At 45.8% G+C, this 24,709-nt stretch overlaps 2 protein-coding genes and 1 long non-coding RNA gene across 3 annotated transcripts; 1 reads left to right on the forward strand and 2 right to left on the reverse strand.

The window, feature by feature from the left end:
- Positions 1 to 7,869: 7,869 nt before the first annotated feature.
- Positions 7,870 to 9,501, reverse strand: LOC148686225 (uncharacterized). Its single transcript, XR_015948925.1, has 2 exons — positions 9,136 to 9,501; positions 7,870 to 9,072 (listed from the first exon to the last, which is right to left on the reverse strand). It is a non-coding gene; the product is annotated as an uncharacterized LOC148686225 (long non-coding RNA).
- A 2,960-nt stretch (positions 9,502 to 12,461) lies between these two features.
- HTR1E (5-hydroxytryptamine receptor 1E) lies at positions 12,462 to 14,063 on the forward strand. The gene has a single exon (XM_035109442.3). It carries the CDS (start codon positions 12,632 to 12,634, stop codon positions 13,724 to 13,726), a length of 1,095 nt encoding a protein of 364 aa, XP_034965333.1. The 5' UTR covers positions 12,462 to 12,631; the 3' UTR covers positions 13,727 to 14,063.
- A 2,339-nt stretch (positions 14,064 to 16,402) lies between these two features.
- Positions 16,403 to 23,785, reverse strand: LOC118082278 (uncharacterized). Its single transcript, XM_088665964.1, has 2 exons — positions 23,449 to 23,785; positions 16,403 to 22,196 (listed from the first exon to the last, which is right to left on the reverse strand). Exon 2 carries the CDS (start codon positions 22,183 to 22,185, stop codon positions 20,692 to 20,694), a length of 1,494 nt encoding a protein of 497 aa, XP_088522090.1. The 5' UTR covers positions 22,186 to 22,196; positions 23,449 to 23,785; the 3' UTR covers positions 16,403 to 20,691.
- Positions 23,786 to 24,709: the final 924 nt, after the last annotated feature.

The raw sequence follows: 24,709 nt of genomic DNA on the forward strand, positions 1-24,709 counted from the left end.
TTTCCCACTGGTTGCTGTAAGGGGGAACCTCACTGGATGCAGCCGCCACCTGCCTCCCATTTGGGCTGGCGCAATGAGGTCCTTGTCACTGGTGGGATATCCCTGCCACCGGTGTGCCTCTGATGGTGGAGTCTGGTGGGACTGATTGCCAAGAGGGGCATCCAAACCCGCTGCAGCAGGATGGATCAGGAGTTCAGATTGCTCTGCTCTGGTACTTTTGTTTATTCATTCAATTTATTTATTTAAAGCATTAAAAACAGTAAAACGGAGAACCATCTTTTATTCCTCCCCTCCCCCATTTCTCATCCAATCCCCAAAAGCTTCACGTTATTAATGTCCACAGTATGGAAATAACCCCCCCCCCCAAAGCCATGGTTCCACACAAAATAACTGGCGGCAATTGTGATCCATTTTCTTTTGGTTACCCAGGTATAGCCAGCACAATGATCTCCAGATGTTGTTGGATTACAACTCCATCCAGCATGGCAAATAGTCAAGGATAACAGGAATTATAACCTACAGGAGACATCCCTATAATTATACCTAGGAATTATAGCCTACAGGAGGCATCCCTATAACAGGAATTATAGCCTACAGGAGGCATCCCCAAACTCGGCTCTCCAGGTGTTTTGGGACTACAATTCCCATCATCCCTGACCACTGGCCCTGTTAGCTAGGGATGATGGGAGTTGTAGTCCCAAAACATATGGAGGGCCGAGTTTGGGGGATGCCTGGCCTACAGTGATGGAAATTATAGCCCACACTAGTATCATGAAGCCCGTTAAATTAACGGGTGCTAGAATTAATTAGCGGGGTTCCCCCCAAGGTTTTCTACTCCTCTTCTCTCTCTCTCTCTCTCTCTCTCTCTCTCTCTCTCTCTCTCTCTCCCCTCGCTGGTCCCAGTTGCAGCAGCCCTTCCAACCCCCCCCCCAAAATCCACACACACTTCCAGGGACTAATTCCCCTTTCCCCCGCAGGTGCGCCCGCCCGCCCACTCTCCTGCTTTCGCCCCTCAGTAACAGCTAAACGATCCTTCAGCCCAGCAGCCGCATCACTCGCGGCTCTCTCTCTCTCTCTATCCACACCCACCTACCCTCCCTTTCCCTTTCACCGGCACACGCCTGCCTCCTCTCCTTCCCCTCTAACGGAGAAGAAACCAGGAGGAAAGAGAGAGATAGATCCTTCCGTAGCGCAGCAGAGGCAAGGGTAAGCCGCGCCCCCTTTTTTTGTTTGTATGGTTTTGTATAGGCAAGCATGTAATCTCTATCACTGTCCTGGTTTATCCCGTCCGAAGTCTCTGCGCTCCAAGTCCCACAGGGACTGGACGCAGAGACACTTGCACTTTATTATATAGGATTGGCTAACATTTTGCTTAAGATTCAACACTGAAGGCCACTCAGCACACTTCAATTTGACTGTCTAACTCTAAATAGAAGATTTAAGTGTCAGCTGTCACGATACTTTCCTCCTGTGGAATGTTTCCTCCCCTTCCTCTCCCTGCTAAATCACACGCAGAGAAAAAGGGGCTGACATTTAGTAACTTGAGCTTATTATTAGGAATCTCCAGCTGCTGAAATCTGTGTGAAACATCATCCAGAGTCTGACAACCTGAAATACAAAAAGCCTCAAGGCAACAAGACAATTTTCTTTACTTTGTCACATCACTATGAGGAAATGGTGGCATTAATGTAACCTTTTTCAAGGCAGCGATATTATTGAAGAAGTATATACGGTAACTGAGGCGAGCACTGGTGTTAAAAATAAGGTCTCAGGGGCAAGAACTTTTCATTCAAGGAAGAAGAGGTATTCATTTTTTCATCCATTCACCATCTGAACAATTCCTCCACTCGCATGCTTAACATCTAGGTAGATGGGTAGCGGATTGCATTATACATTGGACTACTTCGAATTCTTACTGTCCTTAATCCTGCAAATAGCTTTTTTTTAAAATGACAAAACTTAAATTTCACATTAAACTGTGCTCTATGTCCTCACAAACTCTAAGATAAACTTTTTCCAACCACCCAAAGCTAATTGAGGTATAGTTTTCCAAACCCACCCACCTTACCAAGGTTCCTAGTTGACCCAAACATTATGATATATATCTAAGAAAAGGCAAGAACTCCTTCATAAAAAGTTCATTGGAACTTACTCCTAGGGGAACAGCTATAGCTCAGTGGTAGAACTTTTCATGCAGAAGATTTCAGGTTCAATCCCTGGTATCTCCAGGTAATGATGGGAATGAAACCCTGGATAACTGCTGCCAGTTGGTGCAGACAGAACTGAGGTAGATGGACCAATTATCTGACTCGCTATATGAGCGATTCCTATATAGGTATGTGTTTACACAGTAGCTGCCTTGGGCTATTGATTACAGTACTCATCTCTCCTTTTTTAATAAATAATTTTTATTAAGTTTTACAATTTTATATTCATCACAATAACATTATGTCAAGGGGGGGAATACAATTCCCAAACTCCCACCTCCCATGACTTCCCTCAACTTCCTCTTCTGGTTCTTTACACATTAACTTCTCCTGCTTAGTTTATTACACCTTAATATTGCATTATTTAAGTTGAATGCTGTTATATTCTTAACATTTTTATACTATAATTGTTTTCAAATTGCCTCTTACACTTTGTTATTTTCCTATTATTGCATCTTAATTTTGCCATTTCAGCATACTCCATTAGTTTATCTTGCCATTCTTCTTTAGTTTGTATCTTATAGTCTTTCCATTTGGGGGCTAGTAATATTCTAGCCACTGTTGTTAGCATACATGAATAGTTTCGTCTGCTCTTTTGGCAAGTCTTGACCTGTAATGCCTAGCAAAAAGGCTTCTGGTTTTTTTTAACAAAGGTTATCTTAAACATTCTTTTCATTTCATTATAAATCATTTCCCTTTTTATTATTATTTTACAATTCCACCACATATGAAAAAAATGTGCCTTCTTCTTCTTTACACTTCCAACACTTGTTGGAGACTGACCTGTACATTTTTGCCATTTTTACAGGCATAATATACCATCGATACATCATTTTCATATAATTCTCTTTCAACACAGCTGGTAAATTTTGAATTCAGTTTCCGTAATTTTTCCCTGTCTTCCATTTGTATGTTATGTCCTAAATCTCTCCTTTGAATCTAGTGAAACCACAGCCAAGGCTTGGGAGAATCAGCAGGGAAATAAGACCCTGTTGAACATGACACTATTCTGGCACTGTCCTTTGTTAAGAAATTTCTTTTCTCTGCCCTGAACATTCAGCTTCACTGGATGGCCACGAATTCTCATGTTACGAGAAAGAGAGAAAAACTTCTTTCTGCTCGCTTTCTCCACACCGTGCCTAATGTTACACACCTTTGTCATATTTCCTCTAAATCAAAAAGCTCCAGATGTAACTTTTCCTCATAGAGGAGTTGCTCCATCCCGTTGCCCTTTTCTGAACCTTTTCCAGCTCTACACTACTGTATATATATATTTTTGAGGTGAGGGGACCAGAACGGTACACAATATTCCAAGTGTGGTTGCATCATAGATTTGTACAACAGCATTTAGATATTAGCAATTTTAATTTCCATTTAATTCGTAGCATGGAATTCGCCTTTCTTTCACATGTTGGGTGCCCACACTGAGGTAAGGTTAGTTGTGTCCTTCTGTCAACTATAGCAGATCCTGCCTCAATAGAGCAAATGGGATGAGGTGTCACAATAAGACTGGAGTGGTGTAAGGCCACCTGACATTTTTGACCTGTGAATGCAGAATGGTTTGCTAGGCACAATTTGGGGGGATCCCCTTGGGAACTTGATCATTGAGAGAACTCGAGTCTCATTTTAAGGCCAGAGGTTTAGTTTCAAAGTGTATGTTCCTGTGACATTTCACAGTTCCTTGGGAGATGTGATTCACTAGCCCCCACAAGCCCAATGTGCAGCATGAATCCAGCACTAATAAGACAACTTGCTTTTCCTTGGGGCACAGAGTCACTGTCCTACGAACAACCTACTCTTTGGCGTTCTTTGGTGAGAGAATGGACTGCGAAAAGGGACTTGCTCAGTTTCTGCATTCTTGGAGATGACATCTAGCAGGTCTAAGAAAATTTTGACTAAAAAAAGAGGGGGCTCATAATATACAGAAGAGGGCTGAAGTGATGTGGCATATCGAGGAAGATTATTTGATTCGGGACAGTCGTTGTAGCACACGTGCGCACACACGGAAGATCTCAGCATTTCCGGTACTCAGGAAGGTCGGGTTACTGGCCAGGCTGAGCAGGACACACACATTTTTAACCCGTTCTGATACAACTTGTATCAGAAAACGTGTGTGTCAAACATTTTTTAAAGAAAATAGCTGCGCACACAGATAAACAAATGTATGCCTGCGATGGACCTTAGGTTTCTGGGAATCAAGGTAGGTTAAGGAGTTCTAATTTAGGGATGGGGACAACAGTAACAGTACAGTGGTACCTCGGGTTACAGACGCTTCAGGTCACAGACTCCGCTAACCCAGAAATAGTACCTCGGGTTAAGAACTTTGCTTCAGGATAAGAACATAAATCGCACGATGATGGCGCAGCAGCAGCGGGAGGCCCCATTAGCTAAAGTGGTGCTTCATGTTAAGAACAGTTTCAGGTTAAGAACAGACCTCCAGAACAAATTAAGTTCTTAACCAGAGGTACCACTGTACACAGTACAGATACATCCTATCATGTGCCTCCTATCAGCATGGATGGAAAAGATTGAGACAGAGTTCAGTGTTTAGGGATGGGTGGACGTGCATGAAAGCACACATGGTGGAATATACTCGGAGTCGAGAGTGAATTTCATGCTCTTTATTCAGCTTGTAGTAGAGGAAGAAGAGAAGAATGGCTCTTTCCCCAAAAAACATCTGCTTATATACATTATTTATACAATGGGCCTTGCATGATAGGCTACTTCAGGGCTGCACCTGTGGGCCAACCAGGTTGCGGATTGACTTCTGCCAGCAGCCTGATTGGCTGCTCCTGCAGGCCAATCAGGTCGCTGATTCACTTCCACCTGGAGCTGGATTGGGTGGCTCCTGCAGACCAATCAGACTGCTGCATTCTGGATCCTATTGTTCTAGGATTCGGCTCCGTACATAACACATGGAAAAATGGGATCTGTGTAACCCATTTGTGCAACAACACTCAGGTGTGTATACAGCCATAGTCCCAGCATATCCAGTTCTATTTCTTTTTACTGAAAGAAAACAACAAGCTTCTGATCTTTGAACAGGGCAGTTATTTTAAAAAAATTAACAGAAGCAAACTGGGGCCTGGATTGTTTGTTTCCTCCCCCCCCCCAAAAAAGAAAACTACACCAAGAGGTGTTGGGTTGGGAAGAGTATTACCTATTTCACACTTACCCCTCCGCCAACATGTTATGACTGTTGGATGTACCTAAATTTTTGCATCAGCACTATTGCATAGCTGTCACACGTATGCTCAAAAATGCACAAACAAGCATTAAAAACAACAACAAAGGCAATATTCTGCACAAGTTAAGCACATTATGCCCCACTGGTCTCAATGGTGCTTAATTCTCACTTAATGGACCATAGGCTATGGTCCAGTCATGACCAACTCTGGGGTTGCGGTGCTCATCTCCCATTATTGGCCGAGGGAGCCGGCGTACAGCTTCCAGGTTATGTGGCCAGCATGACAAAGCCGCTTCTGGCAAACCAGAGCAGCGCATGGAAACGCCGTTTACCTTCCCGCTTGGAGTGGTACCTATTCATCTACTTGCACTTTGATGTGCCTTCGAACTGCTAGGTTGGCAGGAGCTGGGACCAAGCAATGGGAGCTCACCCCGTCGCAGGAATTCGAACCGCCAACCTTCTGATCAGCAAGCCCTAGGCTCTGTGGTTTAACCCACAGCGCCACCTGCGTGCTGGCAGTAAATCCCATTAATGTCCATGGAATTTGCTTCTGAGTAGGCATGGGTGGAGCAGAACTGGAAAATGTACATCTCTGGGTTTAATAGGCATAAATTAACAAGTTAATACAGTTCCCAGTCCTCCTCACCTAACCAGTCTCTAAAGACTCCCCCTTTAATGGCCATTTAAGCCATTGTGGACACAGTTATTCTAAAACAGAGACAACTTTTAGCTCAGCCTCCAAAGTGAAGGCTCAGGTAAGCTGATATTTGGGAACTGTATGGTTGACAAAGTGGACCCTGCAGCTTGGAAGATTAACTGTTTCCAGAAGGACTTATTATTGCAGCAAGTTGCTTTTGGCCGTAAAGACCATGCCCATGATTTATTTGCTTGTTTGCACCATATTAAAAGGATGATTCATAATGTTTAACTTGCTAGAGGTGGTTGTGGCTAAAGGTTGCTGTGCTTTTCAAAAAATTAAGCGCTTCTAGGGAAAGTGTCTGTACAGATTGTGCCATCTTACCGATGAGCCTGCTCATTGATCTGTGCTGGCTGTGAGCGCTCTTGCACTGAAATTTGTCGTAACAAGAGAAAGTGGAAAAAGAAAAGTATAAGCTCTTTATCCCCCCACCCCAATCTTGCTGCTTCAGGCCTGCTATTTGAACTCAGTTTGAGGCTACAGTTTCTGCTTGTCTTAGTTTTATGCCCTTCTGCTCATCCGTGCCATTTCTCTGAGTACAGTCATTAATTTCTGACGAGAAAATTGCCAGTGCTGAAACAATGTTTGGTGGAAGAGGTTGGCTGTAGATATTCTGGGGTGGTCCAAAGATGTCCTCTGTGAAACTTCAGAGGAGGTTTCCTATTGGTTCACATCTTCCAAGGCATTCAAAATAGATTCTGGGCATACAGAGATCCCATCCCCTAGCTTAAGCTTGAGTCATTTAGAGTCTAAATCAAATCCAAAGAAAGGCCATTGCCCCATTCAGTTTGATGGTGATTAATAGCATGATCCTAGGCATGTTCACTCTGAAGTAAGTCCCAAATTCCGTAGGGCTTATTCTCGGGCAAATACCTTTTAGGTATTTATTTATTTCCAAAATTTCTAAGGACTATAAAAAACAACCACCCTAAAGACAGTTTTGAAACTGCCTCTGTAGGAAGACATGCTACAATATTGTGAAAGCAGAGTTGAAAATATCTCAGCTGAGAAGTAAACTTGCGTTCCTTGCAAATACGCAAAAAGTCATCCATGTGTTTTTGTTTGTTTTTTAAATGTGCGCATGCAGTTTTGGGGTGCAACTGCAATCTGAAATTTGAGGTTGTGTAAGGCAGAGCTTATAGTTCAGCTGAGCTTTGCCATTATTTGTCCTCTCTGGTTTGATTACTGAGTTCTGTCTCCCTTTGGCACAGTTAGGACAAATAAAGGCTGTTGGAGAGGGTTTTTGTTTTTTTGTTTTGCTTTTTAAACAAGCTTTTTTGGCGGGGAAACAGTCAGTGCAGAAAATGGAAGGGAAAGCTTCAGTAGAATGACTAAGAATTACATGTATGCATCTAGTTCCATGGGAAACAGAGCTGTGTGGGTGTTTAGGGCATTTGACAGTGTGGATCTGGGCCTGCCCAGTCTCTGACAGCTTTCTGCCTGAGTAATGCAATCCTTGGTTCTCAAAAGGTTCCCAAGTCTCAAGCAGAGGTTCTTCCCATCGCCTATTTCATGAGCGGTTTAACTGGAAGAACCTTCTCTATGCAATGCATTTGCTTTATCACTGAGGTATGGACCTCCTGAGAGCTCACAAACAGGGCATAAAAATTATGGCTGCCACCACCCCCCACCCCCGATCATTTGCCTCAGCACTTACTACACAGAGTTTTGAATGTGGACATTCCATTTAACAATCATAGCTCATAACTATTGATGAATGTCTTTGTATATAAATATGTCTATTTTTAAGAGTCATTTAAGCTGCTAGGACGCATAACCACAGTGAATGTTTTAATGGTTTCCTGCCACATATCTTATAGCACTTTGTGAGAGCTGAGTTCCTGCTGGGAAGGGAGATAGGAAGAAGGCCCCCCCCCACCTAACCCTCAATCAGCTGATCAGTGATGTCATACATGAAAGTGCCAGACATTGATTTGGTAGTGCATACAATACAAAGTGCAGAATCTCTATATGTACATTCCGCAGCTACAAATAGCTGCTCATGCTGTTTTCTGCCACATAATTTCATATTCTGATGCAACAAGCAAAGATTCAGTTCACAAATCAAGCTGTCTTGACGTGGTTCTTTTTTGAAAGACAGAATAACATGTTGTAATTAAAATCAATACATATAGAAAGCAGAAGCCAGAAGACCCCTTTTAACAGAAAAGTCATAACCAAGATGTAAATATTGACTAATGAAAAACAGTGTGTGCCTGGGGACATTGAACTAATTTGGTACAATTAGCTCCGGGTTAATTCAGCTAGCATTATTTCCCTCAAAACTGAATATGTCAGAAATAAGCGTGGAAGGTTTTTTTATGAATGAGAACTCTGTGTGTTTGTGTGCAATAAAACTCATAGAGCTCTACATTTGAGTATTTAAATAATTATAATGCTACTGTTTTCAATACCCTCAAGTGACGAGGCAAAAGTTGGTTCCAATTTCTTTATTTTTTGCCTCATTTACTGCATACTTCTCATTCAGTTCTTTGATTTTATTCAAAATATGGGTCACCCTGTATAGAATTTAGAAGAACAAACAGCAGCATGGTTTTTAAGCGGGAGACAGAGCATGGGAAATTTGTTTAGGAAATGTAGGTCGGATCTGAGAAACATAGGTGGTATTCACCTAAGTAATTGTGTAATTGAAAAGACTTCTGTTTGCACAACAGAACTTCTGCCCTGTCCTCTCCACATGTGTGCCTCATGTAGTCCTCAAATCTGCTCTAGAGTTTTGGTGGAACCTCCAGAACAGATGTAGGGGCTGCACAGGGGAAGAAGAAGGGTAGAAGTCCCATTGTGGAAGCACACAAAGAGCTACTTAGCACAACCCATAGCCAATTAAAGAACTTGAGACAATCCACATTAAAAAGGAGTTTGTTACAAGATCACGTAGTTCAGGACCATGGAGAGCAACCCAGATCAATATTTGAACCAGCCTTCTGCAATCTGGTGACCTTCAGGTTTTGGGACTACAACTCCCATCAGCCCCAGCCCATTGTGGTCAATGGCCGGGGTGATGGGAGTTGTAGTTCAACAACATCTACAGGGCAGTCCAATTTGAACAGTAGAAGAGAAGACCCATAACTCTTTTTATTTATTTCACAAAACTGTAAAAAAAAGACCTTAAATTGGTTTACAAAGAGTAACTAAACATTATGTTAGCCGTGCTTTCAAATGCATGCTTTAAACACACACACACAAACACATTGCCACTGTGGGGGCCCAGTCCAGACTAGGAGTTCCTTATGTGGGATGAAGAGGGTGGCATGCAAGTAAATGAGATTTTTTTTCCCCAATGAAGATTGCAGGTGTAGGAATGCAATCCAGATTGGGATCATAAAGGGAAAGGGAAAGGGACCCCTGACCATTAGGGTCCAGTCGTGACTCTAGGGCTGCGGCGCTCATCTCGCTCATCTGACCCTCTGCACATTTCAAACATTCCCACACTTTGTCAAGGGAAAGTTATCCTTTTTATTTATAAAATGTGATGTTTCCTAAAGACAATGCTCCCCTGGGGGGAAAGCAGAACCATTATGAATGTGCTGAATTTCAATGAATCTCAGAGGCTTCTCTTTTTTTTAACAGTATGCTCCTTGGGGAGTTCTTGTGGTTTGCCTCCATTTTGCTTTGAATGCTTGTTGCATGGAACCTTTCTTGGGGAATATCTGAATCCACAACCTATAGAAATATAGCCATGTATCAGGACTTGGCCATGCCCTGACCCCAGAGCCTAGGAGTTGTCAGGTGGAAATTCAGTCCATGCACCATGATATCTAGCTCAGGCCAAAGGAAGGCACTGCAGGTCTGCCTGACCATCAATGACATCTCCTAGCAGCTATAGGCCAGAGCAAGTCAGGTGATGCCTCCTGGCCTCATTGTGCTTTTTCGCCTTCAGGAGAATAGAATAGAATAGAATAATTTATTGGCCAATATCACCATACTTGGAATTTTGCTTCGACTACATTGCAATGTAAAGAAAAAACATACCTCATACAAACACTATTCTGCTCACAATACAACAGCACAGCTAAAAGACCCCATACCACCAACTGGCCTCCCTTCCGCCTACAACTACAGATTCAACAATTTGATGGCACAAGGAAAAAATCTATTCCTGTGCCTAGACGTTATTGTATATAGAGTCCTGTACCGACGTCCAGATGGGAGTAAATCAAACAGGTAATGAGCAGGATGCAAAGGGTCTGCAGCAATTCTCTCTGCTCTCTTCCTGACTTGAGTGGCATAAAGTGTCTCTATTGGAGGCAAACTAACACCAGTTACCCTCTCTGCAGTCCTTACTGCTCGTTGGAGCCTCTTCTTATCCAGTTTAGAGGCTATACCATACCAGACAGTAATAGAATTACAGAGAACAGTTTCAATAGTACCTCTATAAAATTGGACCAGCGATTCTTGGGGCATATTAAATTTCCTTAGTTGTCACAAGAAATACAATCTCTGGTGTACCTTTTTAATAATAATATTGATATTATCTGACCAATTCAATTTTTGAGAGATCATAGAGCCCAAGCACCTAAAGGACTCTACCACTACAACCATGTTACCAAGAATGGAGATTAGCAACAAGATGGGAGGATGCCTTCTAAACTCAATTATCATTTCCACTAGCTTTTGGGCATTTAGCACCAAGTTATTCCTGCTGCACCATGAGACAAGATGATCTACTTCCCGCCTATATGCAGGACATACCTACCAAGTCCTGGACTGCAGAATCCGGGAGTGGCAGCCGTGGTTTGCCCATCTATGGGCACCAAAAATGGCCGCCGCCACCACCGGAAGTTGCGTCTATGCACTTCCGGACATGCGTAGACGAGACTTCCGGCGCCAGCCATTTTTGGTGCCCATAGACAGTGCCCATAGATGGGCAAAGCAGGAAAAAAAATAGCCGCCGGCAGGAGCGGAATAAGGGAGAAAAGCGGGAGGCGAACTGATACGGGGGACTGCCGGGAAACGGTACGAAAAAACGGGGCTTTCCCGGGGAAAACGGGGTACTTGGCAGCTATGATGCGGGAGCTGCCTGTCTTCGTACCTCCACCCCTAACCACACAGTTGTGCAAAGCCTGGTACTGTATAATTATTTCCTTCACAGGAAGCATGTTATTATTAATATAATAATATAGCCATATTCAGATATCCAAATGGCTGTCACATGGAAGATGGTGCAAGCTTGTTTTCTCCTGCTCTGAAGGGTGGGTCCTGAACCAACATCTTCAAATTACAAGAAAGGAGATCCTGACTTAACATCAGGAAGAGCTTTCTAACATAAACGAGACTCTCCACAAGCTGGCCTTTCATTTCTCTTGCAGCCCTACAGGTTCCTATATCTCAAGCTATAAAGAAGCTGAAAGTCTAAGCGTCTTGTTACAATGATCGTCCAAAGACTAATAGTTAGTGAAAGAATAGTTCTAAAAACACGGTTAAAGGTTTAGTGCTTGTTAGTGAACTCTCACAGCAGTGGTCTGCATCCAACAAGGAAATCAGCCAAGTCGCAGGCAAAATAACATACGTATGGCTGTGTGTGTGTTGCAAAGACTTACTCAGTGGGATACATGGCATGTTCGCAATAATTAGAGCACACCGCATAAGCTCTGAAAACAGGAATGGGCTGTGTACATAAAAATTAATTTTTGAGGTGAAAAATCATTAAACCTTTGCTTGACAGCATCTTATTATAAAGTCTGTATTTTTAGACTGTTCAAAAGATTGACACCTGAATGTGAAAAGCTAGCGTGCATTAGCTTAAGTATGGCTTTTCTGAAACATTTTACCTCCTGAAGTAAGTCGATTAATTTGCTTGTAATACCACAGATTTTGTGTAGCCATGAAGAATGAAGTTCAGATTTGACTCTGCTATGAATGTATTAAACATCCGATTAATCTGAGACAGAGCTTACTTGCAGAAATCTCTAAATGCAGACACAACCTTAGGAGAAGCTTCCCATTTTATTTTATTTTATTATTTTTGGAAGCCCTATTAATAGTTTGTCATCATGCAAAGTTTGTTCTGCAGATGCATGAAGCAGTGCGTTCTTTGTTGTGGCACCCCGGTTGTGAAATGTGCTACTTACAGAATCCCACCTGTTTGCATCACTCCTTAATTGTAGGTGCCTAAGCAATCCTTTCTGTTCCACCAAGCCATCTGCAGTGGGTCGCTAATGAGGTCTTTGGTTGTTTCATAATTTAGTCTGGGTGTTCAATTTGTATCTTGTTTAAACTAGTTTTAAACATTGCATCTTTTTTTTAAAAAAGAATCTTTTTTGCCACTTTGGGTATTCTTTAAAACAAATAAAGAAAAGCCATCTTGGAAGATCTGCTATTAAGAAACATCCTTTTATCTTCCAGGAGCAAGCAGCAAACTGGAGGGGAAAGCAAACTGGATCTGGGAGGAAATGTGACACTAGGATATCGTACTCCAACTCCGAAGTATCCTTAGTGATCTTCCAGAATGGAGGGACTTTAAAGCTTGGCACTACCAGCACCTAGGAGGCACTGAGCAGTTTGTATTGGTCTGAAAAGATGAACCACACCAACTTCACACCAGAAGCCGACACGGCTGTCCGATCCAAAACTGTCACTGAAAACATGCTTATTACAGTGTCTCTGTCCATAATTACAACCTTGACCATGCTTCTGAACTCTTCGGTCATTTCAGCAATCTGCCTGACAAAGAAGCTGCACCAGCCTGCCAACTACTTAATCTGCTCGCTGGCTGTTACAGACCTGCTTGTCGCTGTTTTGGTCATGCCCTTGAGTATCACATACATCGTGATGGAAAGATGGACTTTGGGATACTTCCTGTGCGAGATATGGCTGAGCATAGACATGACCTGTTGCACATGCTCGATTCTTCACCTTTGCGTCATTGCGCTGGATCGATATTGGGCGATTACAAATGCTATCGAGTATGCCAGGAAGAGGACGGCCAAGAGAGCTGGAGTTATGATTGGCACTGTGTGGACAATATCCACCTGCATCTCCATGCCTCCTTTGCTTTGGAGAAACCACAGCGCCAACACCAATTCCAGCGAGTGTCAGATTCAACACAACCACGTCATCTACACCATTTACTCCACATTTGGGGCATTTTATATCCCTTTGACCCTCATCTTGATTCTCTATTACAGAATCTACCATGCGGCAAAGAGCCTTTACCAAAAACGCGGCTCGAGCCGGCACCTCAGCAGCAGGAGCACCGACAGCCAAAACTCGTTTGCGAGTTGTAAGCTCACGCAAACCTTCTGCGTCTCAGACTTCTCCACATCAGACCCGACCATGGAATTTGATAGGATGCATGCTTCGGTGAGGACCTCTCCCTTTGACAACGACCTGGATTTGGTTGGAGACCGTCAACAGATTTCCACTGTGAGGGAGCGAAAGGCTGCACGCATCCTAGGCCTCATTTTAGGCGCCTTCATTTTGTCTTGGCTGCCATTTTTTATCAAGGAGCTCGCTGTGGGCCTTCAGCTTAGCACCGTATCGGCAGAAGTGGCTCACTTTCTGACATGGCTGGGTTATGTGAATTCTCTTATCAATCCTCTCTTGTACACTAGTTTTAATGAAGATTTTAAACTTGCCTTTAAAAAACTCATTAGATGTTGGGAACACTCTTAAAAATTATTATGGACAGCTACCATGTGACTTATGGGCCTTAAATATGAGCTGTGGGGGAGGGCGGGGATACCTGAAACTGGAAACCTGTTTGAGTTTATTTATTTATTAGCTTCGTTTGGAGGTTTTTTTGCTCATTAAAAAGGGGCTTTGTTTTGCTTGCCTTTTTAACTTAATTGCTCCTTAGCTTGTAAATCTATACTGCTGTTTTCTACCTCTCTGTACCATGAGCATATGAGTTTCTATACTATGAGTTTGAAATACGTTTAATTACACAGGCCTCTTCCCCACCCCGCTCTCTTATTTTGAGACGACACGTGCAAAATAAAGAGCCCCGTTCAAAAGTTGTTTTGCTGCCACTTCTAATAAATGGATAGCCCTATCCCCCCCCCCTCCCAGGCACACTGACACTTCAGCATAGCAGCCGTTATGTACAACAGAGGGCCTAGTACACAGACCCACTCCTCGGTCTTGCTCTAAATAGCCTAGCCTGAATGTGATCTGGTGCCTCTCCCTGTAAATATTGGCTGACATGCCGTGGTGTGTGTATCTGTGCGCGCGCACACACCAAGAAACAAATAGGGGACGGGAATGAACCCACTTCTAAAGCACAGCTGTGCCTATGAGACAGAATACCCTATAATTTCTTTTAAAATGATATGTGGTCATATCCAAAGTCAGCTTCTTCATGCAAAAACTTTCACCTGTGCAATGGAACTTCCTGTCAGGACTGGCTCCAGGTTTTGGGGGGCCCTTAGCCCTCCTGTTCCTCTTTGACCCCCTCCCTCCCTCCCTCTTGGCCCCAACCATGTGACCAAACTTTATACAGGCAGGAGAGAGTTTTAGGACACGATAACTGTATATTGATCAACATGTCCACATGCAATGCTCTTTTTTCTATAAAAAGAGGTGCCAAAACGCACCATGAATGCCTCGCTTGTTTTCTTAGAATGGCAATGGCACCCACCTGAGAGGTACCGCAACTTAGTTCTGGCGAGTTCCAGCAGAAAAAAAGCCCTGTCTACATAGAAATAAACCCTGCTATATATCAAGGGCCTGATGAGCAGGTATAAGATTGCAGCTGAAATTGGTTAGTCTTGCAGGTGCTATGCAGGACTCTTCACAAGAAACCTAAAAAGCTTCTAGCTGTTTGGGGAAAGAGTATCCCCTCCGCCCCAGGCTGTTCACTTCCACGTCTTCTTTTCAAGAATGTGAAGTAGGGTGAAAGGATATTAGTGGCTTAGGACCTCAAAGACCAGGATCCAAATTGCCACTCAGTCATGAAGTTGACTGGGTAACCTAGGGCTAGTGACTGTCTCTCAGCTGAACCTACCTCACAGGGTTGTTGGTGAGAATCAAATGGGGAAAGAGAAGAAGCATTAATGCAACCTTGAGTTCCTTGGAGGAAAGTTGGGGCATCAGTATAATAAGAAGCAAATAAATAAGTCTGTGTCTACCCTGCAGGTTCCAAACGCCTAATAATGGCCCCACTAAATCCAGTAAGGCCATAACAAACTGGGGGAAATAATTTAATCCTAGCATTTAAAGTTTTCTTGGCAGGGATACTGGAGTGGCTTGCCAGTTCCTTCTCCAGGTGGATCACGTTTAGTCAAAACTCTCCACTATGACCTGTCCATCTTGGGTGGCCCTGCACGGCATAGCTCATAGCTTCTCTGAGTTATTCAAGCCCCTTCGCCACGACAAGGCATTGATCCATGAAGGATCAATGAAGCATTTAAAGAGACACGCCTTTGAAGAGACACACATAACTGGGTGCATAACAAGCAGAAACTAAACAGGTGAGTTCCCCCTGGCCCATGCATATTACCTGCCAGTAAGCCTCATTCAACACAGTGGGAGTTACTTCTAATTCAATATGCATTGGATTATGTAATGATAGGTAGGTTTCACCTGAACAATGTCTGCTATGAAATAGTGAAGGCAGGGAGGAGAAAGAGTTGTTCACCAAGAATGCATGCATGCATGCATGCTTGTTTTCTCCTGAGCAAGCGAACCAACCGCTCTTAAGCTCTCTCCAATGGGTTACAAGGAATACCTGGAAATGGGGGCTGATGCTGAAGGGCAAAAGTAGCAAAAGTTGCTAATGGGCAAGAGGTGTAAGGCTGCTCCGATCAGCTAACTGTCTGGCTCTCAGGTCATGCTGGTTTTCCAGCAGTAGCAGCAGCAGCAGCATTTAGCAGGAATAAGAGCAAGGCTTGTGTATGTCCCCCAGTGGCTGGGGGAACCCCTAGAACAGATTTGGGAAGTGTTGGGGCACACTGTGAGAGGACGTTCCATTGCGCCGGCAAAAGTCTAGGGCAACTTTGTTTGATACAACCCATTATTGCTACATAGGGCTGATTTTTTTTAATGCCTCTATCAATGTATTTTGGGGTCATTACTGAATACTTTAAAATTCCCGGTCATGGGAATTATAAAACAGAAATTTGGGGGCAGCAGTAGCAACTTCCCATTTCTGTTTTGTAATCACCACAGCTTGGGTTTTCGACGTCTTCCAATAATGACCTTTCCCCTGAAGAATTACATTTCCCCTGAAGAATTAAGGAGCTGGTACACAGTAGTAAAAGACCACAAGTGATCCTTATTCATTATGAGAGATGTTGTGTGGCGATACCCCGAGTCCTCCCCGCGATAAATAAAGACACGAGAAACATTGTATACGGTTAATGGGCATAAGAGGCCACAACTTTATTGATTACGACTGTAGAGGGGTATTGGCATAGGCATTGGATCTAACAGACTATATCTGACTCCAGCCCGTTCTGCTGGCAGTCTGTGAAGGGTTAACCACCATTGGATGAGTCCTGCGATGCACATCAACTAGGAACTCATCCTGGGGCCACCATTAGGGGCGTGCCCTCTGGCCCTCACCTACCACGGCTTCGGACTTGGCAACGCCCCGGACTCCTTAGGGGAGTACCCTTCCGCATTCTGGGGGAGGTGATGGCAGCAACCTCCCCCCCGCACCTGTACCTTCCTGAGATAATCCAATGCCTACCGCCAAAACCCCAAGTTGTGACGATTTGCATACGCGGCAGGCAAAAACCACAAGGCCAGAGCCAATTCGCCAAGTGGGAAAAATCCTACCAGGTCCCAGATGGCGACCAACAAGTGCGCAGCAACGTCGAGAGAAGAACCTGCCTATGAAGAGGGTGGGTGGGTGGGAAAAGCAGGTTCCAGGTCCGACGAAAGAGAGGCCGATCGCTTGCCGCGTGCTCCCTTAAATGCGTGAGCCGCGCCCCCTTGGCGCAGCCTGATTGGGTGCGCCGCGGCGAGGAAGGAGCCAATGGGCTGGGGGGAATGCTAGCCATTCCCCCCCCCCCACGTGAAGGCCTCGTGGGCCCACAACATCTCCTCCCCCCGAGGAGGGAAGAGATTTTGTGTGGCGATACCCCGAGTCCTCCCCGCGATAAATAAAGACACGAGAAACATTGTATACGGTTAATGGGCATAAGAGGCCACAACTTTATTGATTACGACTGTAGAGGGGTATTGGCATAGGCATTGGATCTAACAGACTATATCTGACTCCAGCCCGTTCTGCTGGCAGTCTGTGAAGGGTTAACCACCATTGGATGAGTCCTGCGATGCACATCAACTAGGAACTCATCCTGGGGCCACCATTAGGGGCGTGCCCTCTGGCCCTCACCTACCACGGCTTCGGACTTGGCAACGCCCCGGACTCCTTAGGGGAGTACCCTTCCGCATTCTGGGGGAGGTGATGGCAGCAACCTCCCCCCCGCACCTGTACCTTCCTGAGATAATCCAATGCCTACCGCCAATCGAGCCCCCCCCCCCCCCCGAGAGGGGCTCGCCGCCAATACCCTTACAGTCGCAACCAATTCCTAATAGCACCTAGTATGTCGGAAAGCCAAATGTCATTCCCATCATCGGAAAGATGCACGCCATCAGCACGGTATAGTGACACATCACTGAACGTAATCGCAGGGTGCGGTATATAATGTCCATTCAAGGCCAAGACCTTTCTGGCCACAGCAATATCCAGAAATTTCCTTGCTTTGTTTATAGCAGCGGGCGAAAAGCAGTCACGCCAGACACGCCTCTCCAGGAGGGAAGACCAGAAAATGGTCAAGTTGGGGAAGGTAGCCAACAGTCCATCAAAATCCGCAAGGATAGTCCATTTCAAATCCTGGCCATTGCGATAAGCCAAATCATTCTCGCCCAGCTGCACCACCAAAATATCCGGAGGGCCATGTGTAGCAGCCCTAATCTTCACTGTTGGCAAGAACTCACTCCAACGCATCCCCCGTCTCGTGATCCAGGACACTCTGACCCAGGGAGGCAACCCCAAATTGGGGCCCATTTTTCGATCATAAGCGCGAGCCCGGGCCCAATGCACGATGCTGTGTCCAAACAACCAGATGTTAACGAGTTTTTCTGGAAAAAGAACAAAGGGAACATAAGCCCACAGCCGCAGACGAGGGCGCTCATTTAGAGGAGCGGAGGTAACCTTTGTATGCTTTGGACTTCCAACGGCCTAAGTCTTTTATTCTATCCACTGACAAACCCATATGTACTGCGGTTGTGGCGGCACCAATACGAAAGGAATGTGCTGCAAAATCAGAGGGAGGAAGGCCACAGGCAGCGATTGCCTTGCGCATTACGCGGGTAAACTGGTGGCGGGCTAAGCAAGACCCATCCTGGTGAATTAGGAATGGACCGGGCGAGGCGGGCCTCAAATGGAGAAAACGCCTGGTGTCCTTCACAGGGCAGGGGCCGGGATGGCCCGTGGCTGGCAAGCGCATCAAAGCGCCCCTCCCACATTGATCTGTTTTTGATTGGCGGATGTGGATCACCACCTCCTTCTCAAACAGGGATAGGTCAGACAACAGAATACCCTTGGCAGCTTGAGAAGGGGAACCCTCACAGACCACCTCACCAATCCTGAATGCGCCAAAAAAGGCTATAGAATAAGCCGCTGAGAAAAGTCTAGCCTCATATTTTGACCAGCACAACTTCCTGAGTTGCTTGTGAATTTGGAATAATAAGTTAAAAGTAATGGGCTTCCGACTATCCTTGCGCGGTGGCTGAAGCCTGCGCCAGCCCTCGAGAGCTTTACGCACTAAAAAATCCGCACAAGGGTCCGTTGAATAACTGGCCTTACTGAAGAAGGAGATAGCTGCTGTTTGAATGTGCAAAGTTCTGGCGGCCCTGCCCAACCTCCTTAAGTTAACTAGGTACGCTAGCACCTCCCGCTTATTCGGGGGTGTATCCATTTCTGAGCCCAGAGTTCTAGCGCGAAAAGTCCGGAAATCGGACCAGGCCTTTTTATAAGTAGAGAGAGTGGAGGGGGCAACCGACGCCAATACTCCCTCTATCACGTCTCGTTCCCAAGATTCCATAGATGTTCCGGGAACGCCTCTGGCAACTGCTGAGCCTCTGGTGCAAGAGAGCGGAAGCGGTCCATCTGGAAACGAGATAAAGCATCCGCGATATCGTTATCAACACCTGGGACAAATTTGGCAGAGAAATAAATGTTCAATTGTAAGCACAGAAGCACAAAGGCCCGCAGCAAGGCCGACACTCTGGGAGATCGTGATGATTGCCTGGAAAGAACATTGACCACAGCTTGGTTATCAGTCCAAAAGCATACCCGGCGATTCTTGAACTCGTCCGCCCATAAATGAACTGCTACTACAATGGGAAAAAATTCCAGAAATGTTAGATCACGAATGAGGGGCTTTCCTCTCCATTCAGGTGGCCAGTGCTGGGCACACCACCTGCCTTTAAGGTAAACTCCGAAGCCTAGTGAACCTGCTGCATCAGAATGAACTTGAAAATCTACTCTTAACCTTAAGGTGTCCTGCCATAAGGAAATGCCATTGAATTTTTCCAAGAATTGCAACCACACTCTTAGATCAGACTTCACTCCCTTATTGAGGCGCACCCGATGATGGGAAGCACGCAGTCCCGCCGACAGCCTAGCAAGCCTTGAGCAAAAAGGGCGCCCCGGGGATATTACTCTGCACGCAAAATTAAGGTGACCCAGGAGGGATTGAATTTGTTTTAATGTTACTTTTTTAAGGGGTAGAGTGTCTGTAATCGTCCGTTTAAGGGCTGTCAATTTTTCTGAGGGTAACCGAGACGTCTGAGCTACGGTGTCCAATTCTATACCCAAATAAGTAATGGTGGATGTCGGTCCCTCTGTTTTTTCTGCAGCCAAAGGTACACCCAGCTCGGCGGCCAGGGACGCGAAGGCTTCAAGAAGATAAGCACAGTCTGAATTATGAGCCCCCCCACAAAAAAGGAAGTCATCTAGGTAGTGGGTCACGCCCTCCAGGCCTGTCCTAAAGCGGAGGGCCCAGTCCAGAAAAGTGCTGAAGGATTCGAACGCTGAGCACGCCACTGAACATCCCATGGGCATAGCTTTGTCCACAAAATACGCCCCCTCAAACTTGAAACCCAACCACCTGAAGTCCTGAGGGTGAACCGGCAGAAGGCGGAATGCAGATTCAATATCACACTTTGCCAATAAAGCGCCTTTGCCAAATTTCCTAATAAGTTTAATTGCCTGATCAAATGTTGCGTATTTAACAGTACAAAGCTCCTGAGGGATGCCATCATTGACTGAGAAGCCCTTAGGATGAGATAAATTGTGAATTAATCTAAATTCCCCCGGGTTCTTCTTAGGGACGATTCCCAATGGGGAAACGTGAAGGTCCTGCATAGGGGGAAAAGGAAAGGGGCCAGCTATTCTATTAGCTCTAATTTCCTTATTAATTTTCTTCCTGGCTACATCGGGCATTTCTCTTACAGACTTTTGATTAGGTGGGTCACCGGAAGTTGGAGGTATGGTTACTGGAATTCTGAAACCCTTACAAAATCCATCCCCCAAATATTTTGCTGCTTGCCTATTGGGATAAAGTTGTAGTAATGATTTTAAAGGTTGGAGTTTGATAGGGGAGAAGGCCATGGACAAAGACAAATTAGTATCGGTTGGCTGAGGGGCCTGGTCCCTGGGCTGTGGCATTTCTAGGCCCCTGCCGGAAGTTGCCGCGTCCCCCACGAAAGGACTGCTGGCCCTTGAAACAAGCGGACGCTGGATGAGCACCCTGGCACTTCTCGCACTCATGGCTATATTTGCAATAGGCTCTGGTGCAAGTACCTTTATTGAATTCCCAGCACACTAAACGGCGGCTCGGCCTCCTGGGTTCGAATCTGGCAGACCGGAGTGCCTCTGGGTGTTTCTTTTCAATGTAAGGGCTCACATGCTCACCCCAAAAATTCTGGTCACGCAAGTCCCAGCGGGTGGTTGCTAACAGGGAAGCGTTCCTACGGAATTCCTCATCATAAAGGAGAGCAGGACCCTCTCCCGCCAGAGCATAGGCCCGCCTAACATGAGCCATGTAGGCTAAAAGGTGCATTGCCCTCTTTGGATAACAAGCCACTATGGTGCCCATATATACCTGGAACCCATCTAGCCAGTTTTCAAAAGTGCGTTCCGCCCTAGGCTCCCTATATTTGCGTTTACCATAGGTGCGTTTCTTTTCACCCTTCCCAGTTATCTTAGCGGGCGGCAAGAGGGTAAAAATGTCAACATAATCCCCATTCAGAATCTTATTCCTCTTTTTGCTAGATAAATGATTACCAAGAATGAAGTCGGAAGAAACGAAAGTGGAAGTTTTTACATCTTCCACCAAAGCCCCATTCTTCCATTCCAATGTACCATTAAAGGTTTTGCGGTGTGAGTTAGCCCTCCTCTCGTGCGCCCAGATTGGCAAGCCAATCAAATCTTCGCCCTGGCCCCAGTACCCTTCTAAAATGCCGTCATCCTCATCAGAACTAGAAGAGGAAGTACCTGAGTCGTCCTCCAGCTCCTTACGCTTGGTCTTCTTAGACTTCTTCTGACCCGTCTTCTTCGCCTTCCCCTTTTCCTGGTCCACCTGCTGAGTAGTGCCCTGCTGAGATGGCGTCACCTGTACCTGGTCCTGAGCATCACTGTCATAAGATGTGATTGATGAGCGTCCGGACCTAGAATGGGAATCAAGGGGCTGGCTTCGCAAACAAGCAGGGGTACCTGGAGACAGCTGGGCGATGGAAGCGTTACCCGCAGTGGCTGAAGGTGCCTTGTCCCCAGCACTGGAAGTGGCGGCATCTGCAGGAGCGGATTGAGATCTTGTGCCCACACGCCTAGGCTGTTCAGGGGTGTTAGCGGATGAAGGCCCGGGGCGCGCAGCTTCGTCCATGGGTGTCTCAGCAATGAAGTCAGGGGACCCCACGGGGGGAACTACCTGAACTGTGACACCCGGTTTGGAAACCTGCTGGAAGAAACTTTGGAAGCCGGAGAACAAGGTAGCCACAGCCTCAGGAGGGATGGAAATAGCGGTCCCCGAAGGCGTGCCGGAATAACTTTTGCCAGTTGCTCGACGTTTTTTAGGGGGTGCTGCCGCAGACTCTTTCTGTTTGCGTCTAGGGGCCATTATACGCAGTCCTAGAATTACAGGACACACTAGTGGTATAAAGGAAAGAAGCGTTAAGCAGTCAAAGCTTGGTTGAGAGGCAACACTTGCGAGTACCCGGGATAAATGTGGACTGTAGTCTATATGAGACAGGCAAGCCAAATGCGGTGTTTAAGTAAGCAAGCAAAAACAAAAAACAAAAAACAAAAACAAGATATGAACGCCTGGAGGATTAACTTTATGCTAATAAATAGCCCTTCAAATCCCAGCTTGTGCCCAAAAGGATACTAGGGCAGGAGCAATTGTAAAGGAGACAAGGGCAGGGGCAACCGTGGTGTTGATTTAATGTTAATTTATGCAGCCAGTGAAACTAAACTTATGTAAGCAGCTGAAGCACAAGGAAGAGCGTTTAGCAATTTAAATTTTAATGCTATGATTGCAGCAACCAAACTCGCCGTGCTTGTGAATCCAAGCCAGCTAAGCTGTGGAATAACACAGCAGAGGTAGTCGAAAAATAAGGCTACAGAAAAGAAGCAACACCCTTGCAGGAAAACTGCTACTGTTGCAAAAGGCAACAGTAAAAAGCCCCTGCTTGAGAAATGAGGCGAAAGGTGAACTTGAAACTAACAGGCTACTGTTTCAAAAGTAGGTAAAAGGTCAAATCGCAACAAGGAAACAACAGCCAGAGTAATCAGTGTTGCCAAGGTAAACAGGACTCGTTGCTAAGGGCGAAGCTGACACAGGCTGGCGGCAGGGCAATTAACGCTACTATGGAAACGCTGTAAACAGAGCAGCAGCAATCCAATTCAGTACGAAGGGCAGTCAGGCAGCAGCCTGAAATCTGAACGCGATATAAGGGCTCCCCCCCCCCAAGGGGATCAACAAATGACTTTAAAATGCAACAAACACACGGATGTGGTGGTTATAATAATGGAATAAAATTCCCAGCCCAAAGAACGTAGGACCAGAAATAATAACTAACAACCAATCATAAGCAACACACAGCACGCAGAAATTCAGGAACAAAGAACACAGCTGGTAAGGCAGGAAAAAAGACGTGCACCAACCCCCCAACACGCTGGCTGCCAAAACAGAAATTCAGGAACGCAAAACACAGCTGATAAGGCAGGAAAAAAGAAAGAAAGAAAAAGAAAAAGGACGTGCACCAACCCCCAAACACGCTGGCTGCCTGAGCTAAGGGAACGGAAAGAGAGAGGGAAATGAGGAAAAGAGCTGTTTCTGGCTCAAACCGCTGCTACCCAAATGAGCCCCCACAAGGCTTACCGCCGATTCGCCCCACAGCAACGAAGGACAGGCAGCTCCTCTAAGCGACGAGGCTGACTGGGGGCCGTGCAGCTGAGTCTCCTCTCGAGGCTAGAGGGCTAAATCAAGCGGCCGCTGGAAAGAAACCTGGAGTGCAGGCTGGGGAGCTCTGCCACCGGCAAAAGCACGATCGCTGCTGCGAGGAAATGGATGCCGAGGTACGACAGCGACCAGGAGAGAAGGGGATGGGGGATGGGGGAAAGGGTAGCCGCGCTAGGCAGACGACGGCAGCAGCAAGCGGCCACGTGCAGGAGTAACGGCTGTGCCGGCCGCTCTTCTCCTGGCGTCCCACGGGTCCGACGAAAGAGAGGCCGATCGCTTGCCGCGTGCTCCCTTAAATGCGTGAGCCGCGCCCCCTTGGCGCAGCCTGATTGGGTGCGCCGCGGCGAGGAAGGAGCCAATGGGCTGGGGGGAATGCTAGCCATTCCCCCCCCCCCCACGTGAAGGCCTCGTGGGCCCACAACATCTCCTCCCCCCGAGGAGGGAAGAGATTCTATTGCAGGTTCTGAAATGGTGCTAATTGTTCTTTACAGCTGCTTCCACATCTGTGCTGGTTGCTACATAAACTGTAATATTCAGTAACAACTTAATCTTTGATCTCTCTCCCTCTCTCTCTACCATCCATACCTTCTTTCAAATTGTCAATTAGCATCAGACCTAAGGCTGTACATAATTAAAACAAAGAAGATGTTTATTCTTTGCCAGATGGCTTGAGATTACCCGATTAAAATATCTGTGAAGCACAAAGCCACATTTTCTAAACAGCATGACGAATTAAGATGCATGTATCTTCCTAGTGCTTCAATGCCAGCCAGGGATGAAACACAAAAGTGCTATTGAAGTATAATCTCAGAGGTTCTTAGCCAGATGTTTTCAGCAAGAGTGTGCCTCTGTCAATTTCTGCAAGTCCTGATTCAAAGGTAAAAGCAGAATATCTACATTTCCCACACCATGGATTGGAGGATGGCCTTGCAGCTGGGGGCGGAGCTATGTTGCTAACTTTACAATTGGGGACAATGTCTGACGTGGCATGTGAGATTTGCACAAGAAGAGGTGAAACAGATTGGGCTCAAGGCAGAGTCATAGAATCACACAATTGTGGAGTTGAAAGGGACTGTGAGAGTCATCTAGTCTAGCACTCTGTGATGCAGGAATATTTCGCCCAACGTGGGGCTCGAACCCATGACCCTGAGATTAAGGGTCTCATGCCTTGACCCCTCTG

The sequence above is a fragment of the Zootoca vivipara genome, chromosome 3, assembly GCF_965207765.1.
Source record: "Zootoca vivipara chromosome 3, rZooViv2.hap1.1, whole genome shotgun sequence".
In the NCBI taxonomy this organism is placed as follows: domain Eukaryota; kingdom Metazoa; phylum Chordata; class Lepidosauria; order Squamata; family Lacertidae; genus Zootoca; species Zootoca vivipara.